At 55.8% G+C, this 26319-nt stretch overlaps 1 protein-coding gene across 3 annotated transcripts in view; it reads right to left on the reverse strand.

Annotated features, from left to right (window-relative positions):
• Positions 1–21455, reverse strand: part of Stk32c (serine/threonine kinase 32C) — a 75017-nt gene extending 53562 nt beyond the window's left edge. For all 3 annotated transcript variants that reach the window (XM_047554450.1, XM_047554449.1, XM_047554451.1), the window contains exon 1: positions 20623–21455. In XM_047554450.1, coding sequence (XP_047410406.1) covers positions 20623–20887 — 265 coding nt within the window. In that variant the 5' untranslated portion in view covers positions 20888–21455. The remainder of the gene's footprint in view (positions 1–20622) is intronic.
• Positions 21456–26319: the final 4864 nt, after the last annotated feature.

The following is a 26319-nucleotide window of genomic DNA, read 5'->3' on the forward strand; positions in this document are numbered from 1 at the left end:
GGCCCCTGGCTGGGGGGACTTGACTTGGCTCAGCCCAAGTTGGCCACATACCTTCCCCAACCCCTGCCTCCAGCTGTAGGCAGCTGGCTTCTTACCCAGGGCCCTAGCGTGCCCCTCTCTAATTCCTAACAGGCCCCTCAGTCAGTGACAGCTGTGCTCTGGCCATTCTGGGATGAGGGCCTCTCCCCCCCCAAAAAAAAACAGTGGACATCCACATGTCCACCTGTAGAGGCAGAAGCTGTGGCTACAAAGCAGAGCTTCTTGGTCCTCCTTGGTTCCCTCTAGGGTGAGGTGGGTTTAGGGAGAACCCCACACAAAAGGTCCCTGGAACCCCTCTCCCACCACCCCTCCTGCAGACCCCTTCTCATCTGTCTTCTGAGAAGGCTCCACGTGGAAGTAGCCTGCAGCAGAGCTGGGATAGGCAGATCACCAGCACTACAGGGTCAGATAGCTCTGGCCCTCGGGGTTTGGCCCGAGATGCAGAGGCACCCACATCGGCTGGAAGCTGCCGAGTCCTGGGAGGACACAAACCCTGGCACAGCAAGGACCCATGTGCACACGGGACCCGCAGAGCCCTGAAAACAGAGGTGCCAGCAATTCTGCAGCCAGAGGGGCCTTTCCTGGTGGGAGCAAACCTGAGGCCACAAAGGCAAAGACTCGTGTCGGATGGACAGGCCGGATCACGTGGGACGTCTGGGTAGAGAGAAGGTAGAACCTTTAGAATCCACGTCCACCAACAGGCACTGCCACGTCGTCAGGTGGCTTCCGTGGCGCCTGCTCTTTGACTTCCCAGCCTCCATGGTAAGGCAGACAAGCCTCATTCTTCACAAATCAAAAGAAGACAGACGAGCCGGGAAAGGCATCACGGTGACGATGGCGAAGCAGGGGCGAGTCTCCCCAGGTCACAGTGACCTGTGCACATCAGGGAGGAAGCCACGGGGTCTCCCAGGGAAGCTGCTGGTCAGACACCAGGCTGCACCCGGCTTCTTCCCACACAAAGCTGGCCAGGGTGTCTGCAGCTCCGCATCAGGTGTGAACAGCCCCTTCCAGAGCACCTGCGGCCCCTCAGCCTGGGCTCAGGGGCCAGGAGGCACCCTGGACACCGGCAGGAGAAACACCAATTTCACAACAGAGTTGAGGATGGCGTGTGCTCTTCCCACAGTGGCCACCTCAGTCCAGTCACAGGCCCTGCGGGCCCAGCAGGATCTGAACACCCCCAGGGACTGCCACCACCGCCCACGGGAGCCGCCGTGCTGAGAGGACGCCGGTGGGCAGAAGCTCATGGCTGGCCACCTGCCCAGAGGGCAGTGCAGGGGTGGGCTGCCTCTCCAACGCGGCCTGGGCCAGGGTCTCCAGCTGCCAGCCGTGTCCCCAGCGCTGGCGGTGCGGCACACACTGGTGGGCAAGAGGTGCGAGGTTACGTAACACTGCAGCCAGGCACTGTGCTGGACCAGGGCCGGGGCTCTGCCCAAACAGCCAGGCGGAACTTCAGAGGCGCCAGTGAGCCAGCAGCACCCTCAAGGGCTTTGCAGAGCTGCCCACCACCCACGCCCCAGAGAGGAGCCCTCCTGGGCCACGTGCCGTCACAGAGCCAGAGCACCACGCTGTCCCCCTGCCCAGGCACTAAGCATGGCTGGCTCTCGGCACAAGCCTGTGAGACTGCTCCTTGGCGGCTTCCTGCAAGCAGCCAAAGCCAGTGAGGGTGGCACAGGGGCACTGGGCACCCAGTCAGCACCGTGCCTGTCCTCATGTTAACCCATCAGGCTAACATATTCAATGGCCTGATGGCTGGGCCTTCGGCAGGGCACTAATGAGCTAAACAGCACGTCCAAGGCCCCCCTGCAGTTTAAATGCAGTGTCAACTCTGTGCTCCAAAGGCACCACAAAGACCACTCTGATCACTCGGCTGCTCTGGGAGACCAACCGCCATCAGTTACATGTCTTAGCCACCACCGCCACATGCGTCTCTGCTGCACCCTATTCATCATTAGAGGGAGGGAGGCAGGGAGGGGAGCCTGGCCTCTGGGAAGGGACTGCCCAGTCTTCACCACTTGCTACCTGCAAACCACAGTAGAAGCAGAGCTGGGTAGGTCGGGGAAGGACAGCCCTTCCCACGAGCTACAAGAGCCAGGACGATCCTGCAGGCATTCCACACCCGAGTGTCTTCTGCAGAGCTGGAGGCGGGGGTGGGGCACAGGGGCTGTCACGGAGATGACCCCAGATCACACGGCGGGGAGCTACATGCCATCTGGCTCCCTGTAACCAGCTGCTGCCTCCCCACTGCCCCCAGAGCCTGGCTGTGGCTCCCACTTCTCCCTGATCTCAAGCGGGGAGCCACTCCCACCCTGCACAGGAGGCCTCCCCAAGCCCAGAAGGCCTGGCCAGGCCCCAGTCCCACCACATCCAGAGTCCAGGGGTCAGAGAAAAGAAGAGGTGCTGCCCCTCCTCCAACTGACTCAGAGGTAATGGAGCTGCAAAGACAGATGCACACCAACAGCACAGAGCCGCACCTGGCCAGGCTCTCCAAATTCCAGGCTGTGCTGAGGCCTGTAGTATCCCCTGCAGCCTCTGACACCCTGGCCATCTGAAAGCAGCACCCTGGACCACGGGCACACAGTGTTCAAGACCAACGTCAACTAGACACAGCGGGAAGCCATCCTGCAAGGGTGCCAGACGTCCTGGGGCCTGCAGGGCTGCGGAGGGAGGTCCCAGAAGGCGGCCTTGCAGGTCAGGAGGTAGAGGCTCAGGGGAGGGAATGCAGGAGGACGAGGGCCTCTGAGCCGCCAGTCAGCCCCAGCAGACCTGGGCACTGTGGGCCCCTGAGCTCCGGGTTCGCTCCATGACGCGTGGGTATACAGCACTTCCAGAGGGTGGAAGGAGGCATGTCAACACTGCCGCACTACCACACAGACCTCATCAGACACGTGCCAGTGGTAAAGGGGCACCTCCAGGGCAGAAGACCCATTCATCAAGAGGCAGACCAGGCCCACCTGTGCACACACCCGAGACAGACCCAGATGCATGGCAAAACCTACGGAATGAAGCGGGAAACAGGTTCCACAGACAGAACAAAGCAGAACACCAAAGGCTGCTCCCACTGGTTCAGAAAAATCCCTTGCCAAAGCTGAATAGCAGTGAATGGTAAGAACCCAAACCCTGAGCCCACTACTATGGGAAACAGGCTTCCTTCTCTGAGAAGAGGCAGCCTCAACGAGACCCCTGCCACTGCTTCTGGTGGCCAAGCCTGCGCTCCCTGAGGTCAGGACCTCTGACCAGCACTGCTCACAAGCCCCAGCCATGGGACAGGGCATGAAGGAAGACCCAAACATACCTACACGTGATGGAAGACCACCCAGGGAATCTACAGAGAAGAGGCTGGAGATAAACAGTGAGACCCGCGAGGCTGTAGGACACAAGATCAACACGTGCAAACCCAGTTTATTTTAGAACCCAAAATATGTACGGGTAAATTGAACAAAATGTGCACAATGCCTGTGCACTGAAAATTATGAAATTAGCGAAGAGAAATAAAAATAAAAGACCAGAATAAAATGTTACAGCATGCCATGTAAACCCCAAATTTTAAGAGATCCACTCTCCCTCAGCCGATCTATACTTTCAATATAATCCCAATTGACATTTCCTGCAAAGTAATACAAATAATGTCTATTGTTTCTAGAAACTGACAATCTGCAGTGGAATAACTAAGGATCTAGAACAGCCAGAACAATTCAGAGAAAGAAGGCAGGAGAGAGCTAGCTTTCGAGATGTATGGGCCTACTGTAACTAGCATGGTAGAGCAGGAGTGTAACAGTTGAGAAACAAACACAAAGGAAAGACATCCAGAAAGAGACCCGCAATTCTAAGCTGGATTTTTAAGTAAAGTGCCAAGGCGATTCAACAGGGAAGGCTGGTTGCTCCAACAGAAGATGCCACTTCAAACACATCCATGTCGAAAGAAATAGGGAGAAGGAGGGGAGGGAGCAATGAGGAGGGGGGACATATGGACAGGGTCATAGGGAGCACCCTGGAAGATGAGGGTCCTGCACCCTGACTGCACACACTGCATAATGGAGTCACAGGGAGCCTTGCTGGGAGGTGAGGGTCCTGCACCCCGACTGCACACACTGCATGATGGAGCCACAGGGAGCCCCCTGGGAAGTGAGGGTCCTGCACCCCGACTGCATACACTGCATGATGGAGCCACAGGGAGCCCCCTGGGAGGTGAGGGTCCTGCACCCCAACTGCACACACTGCATGATGGAGCCACAGGGAGCCTTGCTGGGAGGTGAGGGTCCTGCACCCTGACTGTACACACTGCATGATGGAGCCACAGGGAGCCCCCTGGGAGGTGAGGGTCCTGCACCCCGACTGCACACACTGCATGATGGAGCCACAGGGAGCGTCCCTGGGAGGTGAGGGTCCTGCATCCTGACTGCACTGCTGGTTGCACTACTGTGCAGCCATGTCAGAACCCAGGAATCACAGTCTCAGAATTGGTGCCTTTTTAATGTAGATTATACTTTTTAAAAGTCTGATTCTGAGAATTTACTGTTTTTCTATGTGACTGCATCAAAAAGAAATTGACATGAAACAATGTCTACTATAATAGCATCAAACCAACTATTTGGAGATAAATATACAAAAGGTGTATAAGACCTAAAACTACAACTCTCTGCTGAGGGAAATCCAAGAAAGCCTAAATAAATGGAGAGATATACCATGTTCATGAATTGTAAGGCTCAATATTATAAAGATATCCAATCTCCCTAATATTGATTCACATATTTAACACAATCACAATCAATACCTGGTCAGGCTTTCTGTAGAATTGACAAAGTGATTCAAGACTTATAAGGAAACCTAAAGGACCTAGAATTGCCAAAACAATTGGAAACAAGCAAAATTGGACAGTGTGCACTATCTCACTCCAAGACTGACTACAAAGCTACAGTATCAAGACCTCATGACACTGGTACAAGGAGAGTCACAAAGAGGCCCCAGAAACAAACACACACCTGCTGACTTCTGTTGAAGGTCCAAGGCAATCCAGTGGGAAATCAAAGTCCTTTCAAGGAAAATACTGGGATGACCAGACAGTCACTTGGAAAAAAATGAACCTTTATCCTACTTCACATCCTGCACAAGTTAATTTGAAATGCATGTGAGATCTGAACTTGACTGCAGGGACTGCAGATGTAGCTCAGTGCATGTGCCTAGCATGTGCAAGGCCCTAGGTTCCATCCTCAGTAGTACACACACACATGAAATTTGAAAATACAAATACATATTACACAAGACAGAAATCAGTAATCGAAAATGCTGCTCATAAAAGAGAATACTGAGAAAATGAGTGGTAAGACACAGGCTGGGAGAAAGCATTCACAGCACACAGATCCACCCAAGAGCTTGAATCCTACGACTCAAAAACTCCTACAACTGAATATTAATAAAAGACACACACACTCTGCATGAGACTTGAATAGACTTCACCAAGTAAAGCATAAAATGACTGACTTCAGGCTGCCAACAAATGACCACGAACTGGGTGGTTAACTGACATTCTCTTCTCTAACTTCTCACGCTCTGGGGACCAGAAGTTCAAGGTCGAGATGCTGCACCATGGGTGTCTGGTGAGGGCCCGCCTCCTGGGTCAGAGCTGCCCCGCTGGGTGTTTAACACAGGAAAGATGTGTTCTTGTCCCAGGTGGTTCCTGAGAGGACAAGGGAGTGGCAAGCAGCTCCCAGGAAATGTCATTCCTCACCAGACCACCAAACTGCTGGGGTTTGTGACCCTTCCTCCAGGAGTCCTAGGATGCCAGGCCTGGGAGCTGCATCCTGAGGCAGCCTCCCACCCACAGTCCCAAGGGTCCCAGCTGCTCTGCTCTTCACAGGGCGCCCACCAGGGCCGCCCATCAGGCACAGCCCAGGGAAGCAGCGTGGGGAGAGGCACAATCTGCCCTGTCTGAAGCCTTCTCACCTCTGCACGGCTCTGACAATGACTCACGCGGCTGTGGGAGCTCAGGGTTTGAATAAGGAAAAGAAGAGGTCGGCAGAGCAACCGCCTTGCAGGAGAACAGCCGCTGGATGACAATGTAATTAACGGAAGCTTTCAGAACCTTCCAATTAACTCAATCTGCAGATGAGCTGGCTCAAGTCCTCTGGAGCATTGCAGTTTTAATTTAAAGGAATCTGGTTCCTTTTGGTAAAGGTTTCCTAAGATCCCACTGCACTGGGGCAGTGACTGTGGTTGTGACACAACCACATGGGTCCAAAGCCAGGACGGGCCTGCATGAGTCTAGGTGACCACTGTCCCCTCTGGCCTCTCAGCCCACGATGCATTCCTCCCCAGATCATGCATGCAGGGCGGAAGATGTATGTAATCCCCATGAGAGGCAGGCTCAGCCCTCCGAGGATACCAGGGTCCTTGCAACAGGATACCGCTCTTCTCACCCTGCAATAATGGGCCCATAGTTGGGTAAGAGGCTGCCTGGTGGGTAGAAGGGCTGTGCTCCTGAGACGCTAGCCCACTGCAATGCAGACCAGCGGGGGTCCCCATTCGCCCCTCTGAAAGACGGAGTGGGCATCGCACGAGGTCCCATTCCTTCTTCCAGCCTCCTCCAGCCTCCCACATGGACACCAAGGCTAGGCTGTGCCAGGATGAAGGTCCTTGATGCCCACACATGGCATCGCACACTCCCAGCTGGTCAGGTGTAACTGACCAATCAGCCTGGGCTTCAGGCAGACCCTGAAAGGGCCCAGACCCAGGGGCACCATTCCCAACAGCAGGGTGGCACTGAAGCATGACTCCCCGGGGTCTCCAGATGCCCAAGACGCCACTCGCCCTGGCTCTGACCACACTTGCCATACTGGAAGCTCTGTCAAGCTGGTGGACACAGACTGTAGGTTCCCTGCCCTCCCTGTGTGCAAGGACAGCCGGCCTAACCTGATCCCGGGAGCTGGTCACTGGCAGTGAAGGTGCGCAGGGGTCCCCATTTCCAGATACCCACAGGAAGGCAAGAAGCAAAGCCACTGAGGTGCGGCCTGCGGGGGTTGCCCCCAGTCTTCCCTTGCCCTCCCCAGGCCGAGGCCTCCCTCTAGATCCAAGGGCTCCCTGGATGCTACAAAGCTGGGACACCTCCTGGACCAGTCAAGAGGCACAGGGTCCCCATGCTCCAGAGGCTTCTTAAAGATGACAGAATAACCACTACACCAAGCCCCACTGCCCATGCCCCACCGTCACCCCCTCGGTACTGGAGGGCATCGCTCAGGATGCAGGAGTGAGCCCAGGAGGCTGAGCCTGCTTCAGGCACAGGGCCTTCTCAGGCCAATGTGTTGAGAGGACAGCACACAGCAAAGCAGGAAGAGCTGGGTGGCCTGGGGAGAGGACACCTGGCAGCCATGTCCCAGTAACCTGGCCTGGGCTTGGCAGGATGTCCCCTCCTGAACTCTGAGATGGCCCAAGTGACCACTTCAGCCACCAAACGGTAAGCCACTCTCAGGTCAGGGAAATTTCTTTACTAGCGAGAGCCCATCTGGAGAGCTCTTCCCCACTCTAGCCCCAGGGTACACACCTCCAGGGTGACAAAGATGCCAAGCCATCCTGCTGGCTTCTGGTGGAGCGGGAAGCAGAAGGCAGGCAGGACTGCCCAAGCCATGGGGTGGGGACACTTGCACAGCAGAGCACCCTGCCTGCCCTGACCTGGGAGGGGAGCCAGGCTGCTGGCCAGGCAGGCACAGGGCACTGACGGTGAGCCGTGGGGCTCCATTTGGAAGCTGCCGAGTGGGGCTGGCCACAGTGGAGGGGACGGGGAGGGACTGCATAGCTGTGCAGACGCTGAGCCCGGCACCAGGCAGGTGGAGGGCAGGTAGCGAGGGCCGCTCCGACTGCAGCACTGGGAATTCAGGGGAGACCCCAGAGGACGCAGAGTCAGAGCTGGGGCAGAAACAGGGCTCAGCGCTCATGAGTGCCTGAGATAGAAAAGGCCCATCCCGCAAAGGCAGAGCCAAGATGGCGCCCTGAAAGCCCAGGGTGGGGGCATAACGGGCCCAGCGAGCACCCCCAGCCCCTGGAAGGACGGCGGAGAGCCCCTGGAGGAGGCGGACTTGGGGCAGTGCCGCTGTGGGGGGTTCAGGACTGGTTCTGACCATGATGGGTTTGAGACATCCCACGACACAGGAATGACGTCAAGTCTGGCTGGAGAGAAAGCCTGCAGCGTGGGAGACAGGCCCAGCTGGGGAGGTGAACTTGGGAGCCGCTGGCATATCAGTGGCATTTGAAGCCATGAGACCACCAACGCATGAGTGGAGAAGGGGAAGGAGCCTGAAGGCATCTGGCACAGAGTCAGCATGACAGGGAGGGTCAGCAGGGAGGATGAGAAGGACCTCTGGGCAGTGGGCGTCCCAAAAGCCCTGAGAGAAAGGGCGCGGGAGGGTTCAAGAGCGTGGGCTCCTGCCTGGGCCGAGGAGAAGGAGCATGGGGACCCTGCCTGAAGGGGTCATCACAGGACAGCCCAGGAGCAGGGGGCGGGTCTGCCCACAGGGGCCAAGACAGGACAGTAGGCAGGTCTGCCTGGGGGTCAAGAGAGAACTGGAGGGAGGAGCTGACAACAGTGCTCTCTTTTGCTGAGGACATGGGGCTAAGAAAAGGGACATGGGGTCAGGTAAAGTTTTCCTAACATGCTAACATGGGGCACATTCGTGACACACTCAACAACCAACCCCAGGAAGCCGCCTGGATGCTGGCACTGTGTCCCATGTGGGGACACAGACAGTCCTGGTTGGTTCTCAGGCCTCTCAGGAGCTAGTGCTAGGACCATTGCCAACTGCGACCCTGAACTGTCGCACACGTGGCTGAGAGTACAGCCTGACCCAGCCCTGGGCCTGCGCACCAGCCGTCCTGTGGGAATCAGTGCCTTGAACACTGTTCTCCAGGGCCCGGATGGTTCTCCAGATCACACTTCCCTTAGAGGACATGAGGACCAAGAGCCCAGGGACCAGCAGCTCTCCCTGCAGACGGAGGGGTCAGAATGGGTACCCGTCCAGGGTCTGGGGACACTCGCTGGAGGAAGACTCTGAGGCTCAGCTGAGGGGGGCTGCTAAGACACATGGGTGCAGGAGGGGTGCAGGCAGAGGGCACACGGCACAGGGAGCACACATGACAGCAAATGTGTGAGCCGTGGCTTGCCGTCGAGGCCACTGGGGACCTGCAGGCTGGACTGGGCTTCCCACCACCAAGCCAGTTCTTCAGCAGCATGAGTTCCAGCAGCACCGACTGAAGCCAAACTCCTGGGCAGAGCTGGACACTGGTGACTCTGCTGTCCTGGCAAACTTTTAATTAAGGTTGAGCATACATGCAAAACGGATCGGCAACCGAGCTGATCAGGAGCCCGGGAGCTCCCAGCACCCAGGAGCCTGTGTGCCCTCCACTCTATGGCCCCACCCTGGCATCGAGCAGGGCCCGGCCTCTGCCCTGTGTGTCTGGCTCCCCCTACTCTGCGGTGTCTGAGAGGCTCCCTGCTGCTGTGTCCACCACAGGTGGCTGGTTCCATTGCTAGAGTTCTCCCGGGCAAATGCACAAGGATCCGGGTAGGTGTTCTCCTTCAGGCCTTTGGGGTAAAGACGTACAGGCCCTACTGGTCCATGCCTAGGGACGCACCTGTTGGCAAGTGTCAGTGCCCCACCAGAAGCACCTGTGGCTGCACAGCGATGGGGGAACACGCCCTAGGGGAAAGCGGGGGCCCCACAAAGGTGGTGGGAAAGGTGGTGCTAGGTGTGGGGCGATGGTAGGTAGTGCTAGAGGCACGAGGGCCAATGTGACCAGGAGGGGACACAAACCTCAGCACTGGGCAGAGAAGGTGGGAGCAGGGCAGCACGGGGTCTGTCACGGGGCTGGGCAGTGTTCAGACCTCACTCCGTCTCTACCTGCCCTGGTCACAGATGCTGATGGGGGGTGCTGAGAACTGTCTGTGGTCAGCAGGAGAAACCCAGGCCCCACAGAGGGGCAAGGCCAGCGCCTGCTCTCCCAGGGAACAGAGGTGCAGCGGCCAGATGGTTCCAGGCGCCTGTGGGGACCCTCGCCATCAGCAGCGTGTGCAGAGCGGTACACAGAAAAGACATCCAGCTCAATGAACGGAGCCAGTCTCAAGCCAGCAAGAACGGACCAGTCCTGGGCACTGAGAGTCAAGCGTCCCAGGGCAGGACATGTGCCCAGTACCCAGTTCTTAGCTTCTAATACTGTCTCCCAAAAAAAAGGAACCACGGTCCTTGGAGAAATGCTGCTTCTGGGCTGGGTTAGGAAACACACAGAATAAGCCCAGAGCATCCTGTAGTGACGGAAAGGAAGTCATCCAACACGAGCCGCAGCAGACAGGACGGAGGCACGCCCGGGACAGGAGCCACAGGGGCGGGGAACGGTGCGAACAGCAAACAGCCAGGCAGCACCATGACCCAGTGTAAAGGTCCACGGCGGAATAAATGACTGAGCTTCAGAATAAATGGTGGAAGAGCAAAGGCTTCTGTGCAGAAGAATCCCAAACAACTGTACAGGGACATCCACAGAGGTGACCATGACCCCAACCCTGAAGTGTGGGCTGCAGGCAGTGCCATCCTCCCAGGAAGCACAGCACAGAGAGGGAAGGGTAACTTTACAGTGAGCACCTGCACCCTGCTGCACCTGGGTGCCCCAAGGTCCTCAGTGGCAGCGTGGGACAGGTGGAAGCTTCGAAGGGAGGCCTGGTGGCAGGTCTCTGTGCCGCTGAGGGGTTCTGGGACCCGTCTCTCTTGCCCAGCTTCCATTTGTTCACATAAGCTCTTAGATGCCCACTCTCCCACCATGTCGGGTCCCCATCCACCATCCTCACAGAGACCACACCAATGGGCCACCTGTCTTGAACTTTGAACCTCAAACGCTGAGCTAATACACCTTTTCTTTATCAGGAGCCTGTGTCAGCTATATTGTCACAGTAACAAAAAGCTGATTCCTATTCCAGGTGACAGGGCCCACGTTATGAGTGATGAATCCTGTGGATGGCACCTCACCCTCAAAATCCACACCCAGCTAATCCCGGGGGCATTCCACAAAAGCGTGGCCTCGAGGTCATCGGAAACGGGAGAGTCGGAGAAGCCGTCAAGGTACAAGGAGCCCAAGGAATCGTGTCACTAAATGCCATGTGGGGTCCTGGATGGGAGCAGGAGGCAGAGGAGATTCGGGGAAACTAGGAGATCTGACAAGGCGTGGACTTTGGCTCACAGTAACGTATCAATATCACTTCTCTAGTCCTGACAAAGGGGCCAGGTTAATGTGAGATGTTAACGGGAGAGAAAAGCAGGCGTGGGTAGTGGGAACTCGGCCATCTTCACAGCTTTTCTGCAAGCTACACTATTCTGCAATAGGTTTACTAGAAAAAGTGTTTTAAAGGTGATACATATTTCGTATGCGTTCAAATACAAGTTGGGCTGTAACATGAAAAACTAAAAGTGGTTGTTATATTAGTTCTGGGATTACATAAGATGCTGAATGTCTTAATACTTTTTCTTGTCACTTTCATTACATAATAAAAAGCTATAAAGGGAAAAAAGATCATTCTGGTAACAGTTTCTTGCAGTTGAACAGGAATCCATGTAATTCATCACCTAAACCAGGACACCCTCCAGAGTGAAAGGGGACACTATTAATAATCATGCCAGGTCAGCGGCATGAAGCAGAATGTCCCAGGCAACCCTAGGACAGAGAAGTGGGGCTCAGGGGCTTGTGCCGTCTGGAGTCCCCACCAGCTTCAGCAACCCTGGAAAGGGGTATCTGAACAGCGGGTAGGCCGAGCTGGATGGCCAGGAGTGGAGTGGCCTTGTGGAGGGACACCAGGCCTGCACAGCACTATCCAGAATCCCCACCACCACCTGGTCCTCTTACACTGCTCAGGACAGCACTCAGGGCCAGGCCCACTGTCTTCAGCTGGGCCAGGCCCACAGCTTCACCCTTTCCTTTACGTCCTCCTTCCTCTCCGCTTCCTCTGGGTCCTCCCCGTCACCCCCACCCAGCCTCAGGTACTCACTTTGCAAATTACCTTTTCTGCCCATGGAGCTAAAACATGATTTCAGAACCACAAGATGACCTTGGTACTGAGAAGAAACAGAGCAAAATGGACAAGTGAGACCCTGGGTGGGTCACAGGTGGATCTGCTGCAGCAGCACGGGAAGCCCTGAATCAGGGTTGCGGAGACTCTCAGAAAAGTCCCAGTCAGAGGTGGAGACAGCCACACGCCGGGGCCCTGGCCCTGACACCCGCAGCAAGGTGCGCCCTGGCTTCTTGGCTTTGCTTGTCAAACTCAGGAAGATGTTGACTTCCAGCACAGAAACAGTTTCCTTCCAAGATCTTCCAGTTTCCATGCATGGAGATGCTTTGTGCCTTCCGGCACAGCAGCCTGGGTGTGCTGTTTGGCACTGGACAGGCGTGGTTACCGCAGGTTTGAGGTCCCAGGTCAGAGCTGCCAAGAGGGAGGCAGCAGCCTGCTCTCTGACGGCACCTCTAGGCTGTCCCTAAGTCCCCTGCCCTGTGTCCAGCTCTTTCTGACAGCCGGCCTTGCTGACCAACAGCCCCCAACCCACCCCAGACGCAGCGCCTCTGGCGTCCGTGACCCCCACCCCACCCAGGCTGCACCCGTCTTCCTCTGACTGCAGGATGTGGCAGAAGGGATGCCAAGTCCATCCAGGCTCGTCACAAGAAGGCCTGGCTTCGTCCACCTCGTGCTCTTAAGTCCTGCCACCTCACTGCACAGACCTTGGGGCGGGAGAAGCCCGGGGACTACGAGGACGGTGTGGTTCTCCAGTATTCTCCCAGGAAGGGCGAGCCTAACCCCTCCACTGAGCGCGCACTGGACTTGGTGACCCAAGTGACTGGCTGCAGAGGCGGATCGCGACTGGCGGAGCACCACTGGCGGGGAACCAGGTGGGTGTCCTGCGGCCCCAGTCAAACCAACAGCTCACGCAGGCCAGAGCAGCTGCACCCGGCCCTCTGACGTGCCGGCGCGTGCAACTGTGCGGTGGCGTTCATCACTGTGAGCACCAAGTCCTGAGGAAAGCTGTCCAGCAGCGCTGGACAGCCAACATACCACCAACTCAGGAGCGAGACCCCGGGAGGCCCCCACCGACACAGCCAGAGCCACTCAGGCCAGGAGGCCACACACGAGCCAGGAGGCCACCTTGGAAGCTCTGGTTTCACAGATGTCACCTGGGGCAGAGATGGCCGTCCCCACTGAGCCTTTCAAATTCCCAGACCACAGAATCAGGAGCAGTAGTCAAAAAGGTCGTTAGATGACCAGAGAAAGCTGCACAAAACACGTGCCCCCCAAACACAAAAAGCATCGCGTGAGACACAATGTCAGAAACTGACCCCCGAGGGCTGCCGGGGACAGTCTGTGAACGCCAGCTCTGAGCTCAGCTGTGGCAAAGGAAGGGACCCAGGCCCTGGGCACCAGAGAGGCAGAAGTGCCTGGGGGGGGCAACCATGACCATTGTAGGCCCTCCCCACACTCGGCCGCAGGGGCAGAGGGATGACATGGTCCCCACACAAGGCCTTAAGTGCCCACAACGACCAGGCGAGCTCACCGGGAAGCACACACAGCTGAGCCCCTGTGCCCGAGGCGGGCGCCAGGGAGGTGTTCTGAGGGTGCTGAGACCTTTCTAAATCACTGTGGGAAATGGAACGTGCTCCGTTCCTATTTTTAATAAATTGGGGGTGATACTGACTCCCACCTGTAGCCAACTTGGTTCCCGAACTTAAATGACATCAAGCTGAGGTTTCACACAATGGGGCTGGAGCTTGGGGGAGTGTGTTAGAGACCAGCCTGGGCTCCTGGTCTGGAGAAAAAGGATGGGCGGTGTTGGTGATTCGCCTTACAGTAGGACGAGCCTCACCAGGGCGGGTCAGGTCTGCTCTCAACCCCCAGCCCTGCTAGCTCTGCAACTGCCTTCGTTTCTAACATAACAGATTTGGAGTCAATGGGAAGCTTGTTTTTTGATGGAGCAGCCATTCTGGTTTTTTAAATAACAATAATTGTGTTAGTCACAGTTTCTGCCATATGGTTTGAAATGTGGGGCAAGGCAATCACTCAGCATGTGGGGTCCCACCTGTCTTTTGGGGGCAGCATTTGCCCAGGCCCTGGGCAGGAGGGAAACCCCTCAGGAAAGCCCCAGACTCAGGGATGACAGGCTCACCCCACCTGGACCCCAGTGTGAGGAGAAGGCCTAGAGGACCAGGGTCCAGTCACTTGCCAGCAGCTTGGCCAGCAGGAGAGATGCTGGCCGCCAGAGCTGCAGCGTCATCCAGCTGCACAGGAGCAAAAGCAGGGACAAAGGAACCGCAATGTTCAGAGGAGGAGGACAAATCCAGAGGGGGAGGAAAACGACGGCAGGAAGCAGCCCCAACCTGTGCCGAGGTGAACCCAGTTCCGCTGAGCTCCTGATGGGGAAGGGGCAACACGCGCCCAGGGCACAGGCCCCCACATCAGAACCAGGGCTCCTGGCAGCAGGGTGCTCCCCATCAGGAGCCCACCCCTCCTGCAGCAGGCTCTGGGACAGGAGGACACAGAGACCAAGACGGTGGGGTCGTGCCCCAGCAGCCCGCCAGCATGAAGTCCAGAGGCAGAGGCCATGTGAAGTCTCCGGCCACAGTGCTGGGTGACTGACCCAGGCTACAGAACACCAGGCACATCTCAGTTACACAGAAAGGGCTGGCCTGGGAAAAAGAACTACAGAGAGATAAAAGAAAACTAAAAAGAGACACAGGGCGGCCAGTGCACGCCATCTCCTCAGGGCAGCTCTGTTCCAAGGGCCAGCTGCCCTCCAGCACTAGGTCTGGTGTGTCCAGCCAGCACTGGGCAGGGCCAGGGCAGGCAGCTGTCCTCAGCTCCCCGGGGGCCTGGGGCAAGGGACTCAGCCCATGGCCTCCTGCCCTCACTCAACAGTGCACACCTGCTGTATACCCACTGATACGGAGCTTATGGCATATACCTAACGTATACTCACAGATTTCACTGCACACACCCTCTGTATACTCACAGATTTCACTGCACACACCCTCTGTATACTCACAGAGCTTACCATACATGCCTGCTCTACACTCACTCATACTGAACTCACTGTACACCTGCTACATACCCACTGATACCCACTGAGTTCCTGCTACTTGGTCTGTCCACAGACCAGCAGCAGTGGCATTGCCTGGAAGCTAGTTGGAGATCCAGAGTCTCCATCTGCCAGACCCACTGACCCAGGATTGGGTGATATGGATAATACAACGCCAACCATAGTCCCAGAGCTGCACTGAACTGTTCCAACCGAGTGCTTTCCCACGGTCTGACCTCCCTCCCAACATCTTTTAGCCTCTCTGGTTTATGGCAGAGAGGCCCAGAACAAAACCTGTCTCCAATGCATTCTTGCATTTCCTCTCAACCGAAAGCTGGGTGGTTACATTTTTAAAGAGAAAGCCAGCTTATTTTTAGCCTTGTAAAATGTACAACCAGATGGATAGACACACAGAGCTGACATTTGTTACATAAAAAAGTGTGACAGTAGGTCCCAAGTCCATTCTAGAGCCGCCTCACCAGTGGAGGAAAGGAAGCATGCAGCTTGAAGCTGCCCCAAGGCTCTCTTGGGCTCACGCCGCACCAGTAACCTGAGAACCCAGGAGCACACATCCAGGGGAGCCCAAGACAGGCCAGGACCACATTCCCCACTACCAACCTGAACCCGAACCCTACTGCCAACACCAGGGGACTCTGAGCCAGCTTCCACCGGAATCCACAGGCTGCCCTTGCCAAAGTCCTTACAGGGCGGGCCTCACCACCCCCGCCTCCTAGGCCAGGAGGCGAGAGGCACCCATAAGGCCTGAATGCACACCCAATTGGACAAAGGCCTGAGCTGAAGTGAGGAGGAGCTGTGGGCAGGGTCAGCAGCCCTGCACAGCACTCTGCTCTCCTCTGCCCCCGGAGCCCTGGGTAACGCCATCAAGTAAAGCAAAGGAAAAAACATGTCACTGGGTAACTGAGCCACTTGTTGCATTCTGACAGACCACTCAGAATGCCCCGGGAAAGTAACTCAAAAACCATGAGGACAAACCAATGCAGGGCAAAATGGCCACATTCAAGAGAAACGTCTTAAGTAGATTTCCATTATATCAGCACTAACCAGCATGACACAAAGCATGGAAAGCTCCCATTCACATATCAACAAAAAGCAACCAACATATGAAAAGAATAAAGTTTAAACTTGGAAATGTCCTAAATGTGTTCAGCTTAATAAAGTACAGAATACACAGGAGAAAGCTTTCCCACATTATGTCAAATACTGTACCCTATGAAGGTTTCAATATAGAAAGTAAAACCACAGAAGTACTAGAAGAAAGTATGAATGCAGTTTTATAAATTGAACTATTATTAACTGTGCCTGGAAAAGAACTTTGTAACACAACACCAAGACAGGAAGCTTCCATGAAGTGGATGTTGATGAACCTGACCACACAAGGACTGAACAAATCCCTAGAGGAAGAAAACCCAGCAGCATCATGAGGTTATGGCAAATACAGCAGGAGGTGGTTAACATAAGGAAGGTTGCAAAGGTACGGGACATGGAGATCATTACGGCAAGTGAAGTAGGAGAGACTCCAAGACAAGCAGTACTCATACGTGGAATCTAGAGGAAAGATCACATGAGAGCAGAAGAGCCTCCACCAGGAGAGGGGAAGGGATAGCAGGGGCGTACGTGACCAAGACATGCTATCCAAAAGCTCCAACATGCCACCATGAATCCATCGTTCTGTACAATTAATGTGCACTAGTAAAAGGAGAAAGAGAACAGCAATCCTCCTGCAGAAAACACTGGCCAAGACCACACGCTGATGAACTACAAAAAACAGCAAAACAACAAAACAAAAAATTTAAAATATCTCAAACATGAAAAGCAGGTTAGCAATCTCACTGGTGATCAAAGAAACTTCAAAGTGCTAATGCCATCTTGTTTATCTCTTGGATCAGAAAAGAAAAGAAACGAAATACTACTAACAGTGGAGGTGGGGGAGGACTTGGGGAGCACCTGCGTGCACTCCTGCAGAAAGTAAAACGGATCTCCCTGCCTGGCCAGCTCCGGCCAACAGGCCCTGCTGCGCACCTCCAGGCCCCCGCTCACTAGTCCGGCCTTATTTGTGTCTCCTTGTGTACTCTCAGGTTCCCCCTCTGGTCTAGTCGCCTCCGCACAGCAGGGACACACCAAGGGCTCCTCGCTATGTAGCTGTGCCCTGGACAGCGGGCCGCAGAGGCCCCTCTCCCACCCAGGGCGGCCAGCCACACCCATCCCAACACTCTGCTTGGGCCTCTGGCTTAGCTACGGCATTCCCGGCATTGTGTCCTAAGTTTAGACACATGCCCTGAGGTGGCTGTGCAAAGATGCTCACAGTAGGAAATTAAGTCAACAGGGAGAACTGCATACACACAGGGAGACGGCAAAGCAGTGATCTGCCCCGATGCGCCTCAAAATCACAGGGAGGCTCAAGGAGGCATGCAGTCTGAGACCACCCACACCATACCCACGCCCAGCAATTCAACCACAGGTCTTGAGGGACGGGTGGAGCCTTTTTTAGAGCACCCACTGCATCTGCTACCCTGCTCAGGATGAAAAGGGCTATTGTGAACTTAGCCATCCATGCTTCAGACCTGCAAGACATCGATAGCATCTCGCTACATAAAAAAGTAGGTTATGACACAACAGTACAGGGCGTGCAATCCCACTGCCATAAAAAATAAAGCAAAGGTGTGTTTCTATAGGTCAGTACGACTGCGTCCAGATTCTGAAGAGGCTGGCAAGGGAACAGAAGCTCCTAGTGGAGACCTCATGGTGCACGGGTTACAAGGAACCTGGCAAAATGCACGTAAGTGAGAAAAACAAAGTTTCTTTCTTTTTGCTTTCTAATTTTAAAAGCAATGGCTGGAGAATCAGGAAGCTCCTGTCCCATCTCGGTTCTCCCACCCAACAGCTCCCAGGAGGCATCTCACAGCCTCCAATGGCCTGGCTTCCTCCCAGCGTTCTGGGCCCAGCCACGACCTCTCCGTCATTAACTGCTCCTGGCTGTGAGCTAAGGCCACAGTGGGTCTGAGGCAAGTAGCCGCAGCCCCTCCAGGTTACTGGACGGATGGAAGGGTCCGGAGGCCCCTCAGCAGAGGGAAGTGAGGGGCTGCCAAGCCCTGCAGCTCTGTGGCAGAGCACAGAACAGGTTGCTAGTAGGTTCAGCCCCAGAAAGGAATGCCACACGGAGGGCCATGGGGTCTAAGGGAAGGGACAAGGAGCCCTGGTGTGAGGAAGAGAAGCGAAGCATTTCATTCGTGCCCCGGACACCTGCCAAGGAAGGGATACGGCTCTGGATTCCCCAGGGATTAGCAAGAACAGAGGATATTTAAGCTCTTACATGTCAAAACTATACTTTTTAGTTGAAATTTACCTGGCACTTAAATTGCCCTCCTATTTTTTTTACTGTTTTTTTTTAATACCGATTTGATATATTAATTAGGTGTTTTAATCTAAAAAATTCATCAGAGGGCCTTGTATCACCATGGCAACTGTGCAGTTCCTATACAGGCAAGCCACCAGCACAGCACAGCCCCCGCCTGAAGCCTGGCTGCAGAGGGGCCAAGCCTGGGGGAGTGACTTCGCCTCCCAGAAACAGAGGCCCGGGCCATTCTCCCTGAATGAGGCCTCCGCGCCTGTCCAGACCACATTGTGAATCCCCGGCCTTCACAGTCAGGGCACACGGTCCCCTTGGACAAGCATCATACCATGTCTCAAGCTGTCTGTGTTCTACCAACAGCACTGAAAAGTGACATGGAGAGTCACCCACCAGAGAATGTCCTCAGCTGCTGCCAGGGCCCAGTTAAACACCAGTGGTGTGTTCAGTGTGGGGATGTGTCCATGTGCCCAGTGGTGAGCCAGTGACAGTCATATACACAGACAGCAAGCATCTGTGAGCCAGCACCAATTAACCACCCCACACAAACCCAGAACACTCCGTACCTCCGCCATCCTACTACAAGCAAATAAGGAGGTGGGAATGTGTAAAATAATTCTCAAATCAGACAGCGAGCACCATAAACAGATCCTTTGCTCTCTTTGCCTTTTGAATGATCCTTGGATTCTGAGACACAACACACCGAACAAGCAGGGAAATTCTGCCCCAAGACGCGGAGGGCAGTGCTGCATCACATCTGTGCTCCACCTCCCCATCTGTGGCCCTGGAGATGGGGATAAGACAGTGGGTTGCACGGCTCCAGGCCGTCACCAGCAAGCACCGAGCACACGTGTCTCAGACCTTTTCTCAACCTGCAACCAGAAACCAGAGGCAGATCCGCTTTCTAATTAGCTCCTGCTTCACTCTGGGCTTTTTATACTTTGAATATTGACGTTGAAAACAAAAACACAACCCAGGAAACGTTCACCACAGTGAGCTCTACTGTCCCAAAGCTCAGTACACAGGGACAGGCTACCCCAGAACATCCTGTTTCTGACACTGCCCCAACAGAACCCTGCTCCCCTGCTGACCTCTTCCACGGAGGCCTGGGGAGCCCTGGCCAGCCACCCTACTCTGTTTCTGAGAAATGTGGGCAGGTGCATCCACACTGGCCTGAGGTCCTGCTGTAGTTTCCTATAGTGCTTAAATTATTTATTGGAAATAAATAGGCTGGGCTCTTGAACTGAGCTGTGCTCTAAAATTATAAAAAAAAAATCCATTATATCACTGCAGGCTGCCTACAAATGAAAATGCAGACTTTCAACTATTTTAAGAAAATGTCAAAAAAACATCAAATGTGTCATCATTGTACCATTTAAAATTATCTGCATGACATCTGTAGAAAAATAGCTATATGTTTGCATGTGAACTAAGCAGTGGCCCAAAGTGCCACTGCACAGTCACCTTTCCCATGCGTGCCGTCATAGGTCACAGAGCAGAGTCCCAGGAGGTGTGCCGTGCACAGCCAGCTCCTGTCACCTGTCACCCCCAGCACCCACCTCAGTCAGGCCACTCAAGAGACAGTCTCCAGGTTGGCAGCTTTCCCTACAGGACTTCGCAGAACCCTGGTTCCCCAGAGGGCAGGTGTTTGCAGAAAGGCAAGGCCCTGGCTTCACAGCACAACCCAAAGCAAAACTGGGCATGCCACTGGCACTGCACGGTGACCCTGGAGACCCATGCCACCTGTAGGCAGGCATCTCACTTCTGCAAACTCGGCACACCACAGGAGAGTGCCTCCTGGAAAGGCGACGTACCACCAAGTCTGCACACTGCCCAAGGGAAAATGAAACCTTAGATGCTCCCGACAGCGTCGCACCTAAGCCGAGAGCCGCCTGCCGCAAGCGCCCACCGACCCTCACCTAGCAGGGCCCGCACGACCCCGCTACGCCCGCGGCGCAGCCACTGGACACGCAGGACCCGTGAGAGGATCTCAGACGCCATGCCCGAGTTTCCTCGGTAACCGAGACGCCGTCCCACCCAGGCAGCCACGGTGTCGGGACTCTAAGAATGTCACCTCCGCATCCCCCCTGCTAGAGCGCTTGGGGTCCCCACGCTGTCCCCGGTCGCACTCACCGTCCTCCTTGTCGTCAAACACCGGCCTCCGCGCTGTGGACGCCGATATGGACGACATGGACATTCTCTTCTTCCACTTGCTCCACGGAAACAGGGGGCGCGGCTGCGCTCGGGCATCGCCCGCGTCCCGGGCCCGGGGCTGGCCCGCAGCGGGCAGCGGCAGGGCCGGGGGCGCGTCGGGGCCGGTTGGGCGCCCGCGGCCGGGGGGCGGTGACCCCGGGGGCGCCGTGGCGCTGCTGCCCCTGCGCTCCGCGCCGCTCCTCATCTCCGGGCCTGGGTGCGCGCCGCGGCCGGAGCCCGGAGCATGGCCCTCCCGCCCGGCCGGGCGGGAGCGGGAGCCGGACGCGAGGGACCGGCAGCGCCCGCTTCGAGCTCAGCCTCGGCTCACGCTCGCCTGGACAGCGCACGGCCCCGCGGACTCGAGCTCCCGGGGCGGTCCGGGGCGGAGCGGGGCGGAGCCGAACCGAGGCGGAGACGGGCGCGGCCGGGAGGGGCCGGCGCAGGGCGCGGCGCGCGGAGCCGGGGCACGGGGTCTGGGGCCGAGCGTGTCCAGTCTGCGTGGGGGCCGCGGCTCCGCCGAGGAGGCGGGGACAAGAGCCGAGGAGCCCGGCTGCCTCGGAGGCCCGGAACGGCGGCGGGGAGCCTCCTCCAGAGTGCGGGACCGCGGGGGCTCTGGGGTTCCCTCGGGCCTTCCACCCCCACTGCCTTCGTGGAAAACAGCCGCTCGGAGACTCTTGCCAGCCAATCGGGGGAACCTCAGACTTCAGCCTGCGACCTGGCGCTTTGGGAGGCCAGGCTAGGGGACGGCGGGAAGCGTCCACGCGGGGCCGGGCCGGGGTGCGGGCCAGCTCGCGCAGGCGGGCGGCGTGGGCCAGGCGCGATCCCGCTCTGCGGCTGCAGGTGGCGCGCGAGCGCGGGCCCCTGGAGGATGGGGTGGGGGCGGGGCCTGGGCGTCGGCACCGCCCCGCGCCGAAGGCCCTGACCCTGGTTGCGCGCGCGCGCGTCCGGTGTCGAGGCTCAGCACGTGCGCTCGCGCTGGCGGGTTCCGTGCGCTGGATCCTCTCCCATCGTGGTCCATCCGGTACGGTTCTCCCGGGTCTGCACCCCCGTGGAACTGTGCATCCATATCGTCCAGGGTCCCACGACCTTACGGAAATCCTACAGGGATCTCCTTACTGACGTCTGGGCTCTGCATGACCTTTGCAGTTATTTCAGAAGCTTGGGGCGCGGATTGGCCTCGGTGCATCTCTGCTCCTTTGCAAAGTCAGAACGAGACTGTGAGAATAAAGCACTCAGCATTTGAGAGGCGGCTCTTTCCCAAGTGCCTACCTGCCTGCTCCTAATGCCTTGTCACTGTGGAATCAGTTGTCTGGCTTTTGGAAGCCTCCACCTCCTTAGGTTCTGCCTTGGACCAGGCCACAAAACACCCCGTTCTGTCCAACCTGCATAAAGCCCTAGTAGGGCCCTTCCTACTGCCTCCACAAGGAACAGCTGATGCCCTCCCGGGGGTCAGGTCCCACTTCCTCACACAGTTCCTAACCTGGGCTCTGCCCTTCCTACACCTTTGAAATTCATTGTGGCCACCTAACCTGCATGACCAAAGAGCCCCAAGCCAAGTTAGGTGCTGCCTCCCAGTCAGGAAGCAGAATCACCCATAGGGAAACTGAACAGCACCTGAAAGAGTGCTGGACCTAAGTCTTGGGGTTCCTTCACAGGTCCTTGGGAAGGAAGAGGGACCAGCTGGCATGCTGAATCAGAGCACAACCCTCCAACTGACTGGGTCGCCCCTATACCCAGCCACAGTGCAGGACCCAAAGATTTACAGGATCAGCTGAGGAGAGCCAGGCTGAGAAAGGGGTGTGCAGGCTGCTGCGCCCGAGAGTGCATTATGACTAGGGACCCTCCAAGGCACAGTTCTAGGGACCTGAGGGGAACTGAGGCTGGGGCAGGCTGAATGAATGGAAGGCAGCAGGGAAACCAACAAAGGGCCTCAAGCTGCTTGGCAGTGCCCAGGGTGTCAGCCTGCACAGCACACACTCCTGAATCCAAAATCTCATCTTAATGTTCTTGGCTCACAAGTCCCAAGGCTCCTGGCTAAATCAGGCACAGTAGTACTCCCATCTGCAGTCACACTTACTGTGGTTTCTGTTGCCCTCAATCATTTGCTGTCTGAAAATATTAAATAGGAAATTCCAGAATAAGCAGTTCATAGGCTCGAAATTGGGCATCATTCTGAGCAGTATGAAACCTCTCCCCATGTCACTCCTACTTGCCCAGGACTTGAACTACCCATGTCCAGCGTGTCCATGCTGTATATACCATCCTCCCCTTAGCCACCTGGCAGCTGTTTTGGATAGCAGGTAGAAGGTCCAGGTATTGCAGAGTTTGTGCTCAGTGACCTTTACCATAATAATGACTTTAAAATACAAGAGTAGTGGTGCTGGCAATTTGGACATACTTAAGAGAAGCTATAAAGTGCTTCCTGTAAGTAAAAACTGAAAGTTAAATAGAATAAAAGTATGCTGAGGTGCTGAAATCTAGGTGAAAGTGAATCTTCTAACCATGAGATTGTGAAGGAGGGAGAGAAAGGCATGCTGGTTTTGCCCTCACACCTCAGTTGGCCACAGTGCCACCAGCATCTGAGGGTGCTCACTTGGTCGAGAATGGAGGCGTTAAACACGTGTATGTGTAGAAAACAACAGCGCATCCTCGGTTTCAGGCATCGACGGGGGTCTTGGGATGTGTCCTCTGACCAGTGGGGACAGCTGTGGGGGCAGACTCTGGCTGTGATCCATCCTGAGGTAAGATACCTCTGGATCTGTGGGCCTGGAATCCAGAAAACAAGTTATCTGCTCCCAAGCTGAAAGGGGACAGGATAAGACACATTTCCATTCCAAAGGGAGATGCACGAATCCAAGAGCTGCCAGCCCCAGGCAAGGTGGAACCCAGCAGGGGCAGTTCTACCGCGTTCCAGGCCTGAGGAGACCCCTGTAGCTCTGCACTCTCCTCTCTGGGCCACAGGCCCCCCCAGCCGTCTCTGGCTCTTCCTCACTGAGGTTCTCCCTTTCTCGGGAAGCATAGCACACAGTTGCACCCCATTGCCTGCTCACAGTCTCAGGAGTCTGGCGGTCCTCCCTCACTTTGCCCTGAGTCTCCCTTTCGGTCCAAGCTGGCCACCTTTCTGCTGATTGAACATTCCCAAAAACCTGGTGAGGCTCCCGCGTAGACTGAAGAGCACTCCACAGGTCTTTGTGGATGCCTGTCTCCATGGCGTCGAGTGAAGTTGGGGCTCCAGCCCAGACTCACCCTCAGCCCCACTGAGCCTGCCTTCCCAAAAGCAAGCTTCCTGATGTCACCATCCTTTGCAACTGAGCTACGCAAAGAACCTCCAGTATAATTACATGCTAGTTTATGTCTGCTTAGCAGATCTTCTTTACCTTATCTCTTTCCTCTTACATTTTATGATAAGCAGCAGGAGGACAGCAGCCCACACCTTCAACACTTTACCTGAAATCTCCTCAGCTAGAGATACACGTTCCTCAACTGCAAGTTCGGCCATCCACCCAACAGAGCTCAAGTCAGTCCTGTTTCCTGCTGCTTTTTTACTGGGAATCTTTTCCTCCAGTTTCTAATAACATTCCTCATTTCCACCTGTCCTAACCAGTAGCATCCTCCTTGTCTGTATTTCTACTAATCCTCTCTTCCAGGTCTTTCAGCTGACTGGCAGCAGCCCACCTGGATCATCGAGAATCATCTCCTTAAAGTTGACTGGTCATAGACGGTAGTTGTACCTACAAAATACCTTCACAGAAATACCCAGACTAGTGCTTGACTAAGCAACACCCAGACAAGTTCACACCTAAAACCAACTCCTGCCTGTTAAAGGAACACTTGCAAGGAGGGGCACTTTGTGATTCAGATACAGGCACTTGGGCAACACAGATGAGGCCAAGGACGTTGCGCCCTTCCCATAGACGCACCCTTGTCTCCTGAAGGAATCAGTCTTCCCTTGCACACAGCTACTCAATGACCGGCTGGGACAGACGCCACTCAACTAATGCCACTTCTGGACCCACCAAGACCAGCCTCTTCCCTCCAGGCCATGAGCAGATCAGATGGCAGGTAGTAGGGAGCCATTTTTCTCCTCATGATAATTCCTGTATCTCTGACCTAATTTAGGTTTGTCTAGACAATTCAATCTCTACTGCTAACCAGAACAGAGCATGAGTGTACAGGTGCCTCGATGCCAGGCTCTGGGAGTCCTCATTTACTCCCCTCCTTACTGCTGCTGCCCTTGCTTCAGTTTTACCAGTTTGGGTCCAAAGCATCTGGTTTGAGGCCAGGTTGACACGAAGCGCCAGGCTCTGGCTCAGGGCGCAGCTCCCCGGCAGGGCCAAGCATGAGTTGCTGCAGGCAGCGCTTGTCTCCTCCTGATGGAGAAGCCTGAGCCTCACCAGGCTGCATCCATGTGCAACTAGGTTCGAGCTCCTCAGTGGCCAGGATCCTGCCCTCATGGCTGCCCTTTCAAAAGCAAACCCTGACTCAAGTGAAGCTGTCCACATCCTCTCCTTGGGCACCTGATGGATTCAGAGATCTTCAGCGTCCGCAGCATCATGTCTTCCATGGAGAAGGTTGGGTGGTTGGGGGTGTAGCTGCAGGGAGCCGGGGGAGTCTGTCCCCACCGGCAGCGAAGCATGGCAGAATTGATCAAGCTGCATCCACAGACTGTCCTCAGGAAGACGTACTCCTGCTTTAAGTTAAACCTAAACTGCAAAATCCGCCCCTGGGCTTGTCCAGCGTGACAACCATGTGGACAGGAGCAGTTTGGAGAACCCTCCTTCTCGCCTCCAGCACTGCTGTTGCTCCTGAGGCAGTTCCACACAAATACTCTGGAAATCTTTAGGAAAAGGGGCCGATTCTCTGCATCTTCTAGATTTGGTAGTCCTCAATCCTCTTTTCAAAATAGGCTTACTGTCTTCAGAGCAGTCTTATTCATTTTTGAAGCCATGAAACTCAGGCGAGTTCTGCCTTTTCGGGTGTTGAGGAAGTCCTGTTTCCACCGGTCTCTGCTGGGAATTCCCCATTAGAAGCTCTTGTGGGAAGTTTCCCCAGAGAAGCAGGACCATCATGCCTCCAAGGTCAAGGGCAGATCCCACAGGACTGATCTGTGTGCCGAGACAGACTCAGTCCAGCATCCAACCCAGGTGGGAAGGTGCCCTGCAGGGCCAGGGACACACTCAGCTCAGAGCCTGCCCAGTACGGAGGCACCTGTAGGAGCACAGGTATGGGGGCCAGGGCCTCAGTGGCACTGCTGTGCCTGCTCCAGCCTGGCCTCCTGGGTTCCATGGGTGTCTGCCCCTGGCCCACAGATGCCCCTGCTCTGGTTGAGCTCTCCTAATATTGTGAGCTATGCTGCTTCCATGGTTCTGGAAAGGGTCCCTGAGGAGATATCTCTTCTTTATGTTAGAACCTTGCTGTGGTGGGAGGATCCCGAACCTGTCCTCTACGCTGCCCTCCGCTGCCCGCCTACCAGCAGGCAGGGCACAGTAGCTTACTTGCGACCTCCCTTGTCCTCAGTTCCTTCCATCAAAATCAGGGTAGCACCCCAACTTACTGGCATCACAGAGAGGACTGCTTGATGCCGGACTCTGCGCTCCTCCCCCGCCTGCTCACTGCCTGTGCTCAGCCATCCACCAC

Source organism: Sciurus carolinensis, chromosome 5, assembly GCF_902686445.1.
Source record: "Sciurus carolinensis chromosome 5, mSciCar1.2, whole genome shotgun sequence".
NCBI lineage: Eukaryota > Metazoa > Chordata > Mammalia > Rodentia > Sciuridae > Sciurus > Sciurus carolinensis.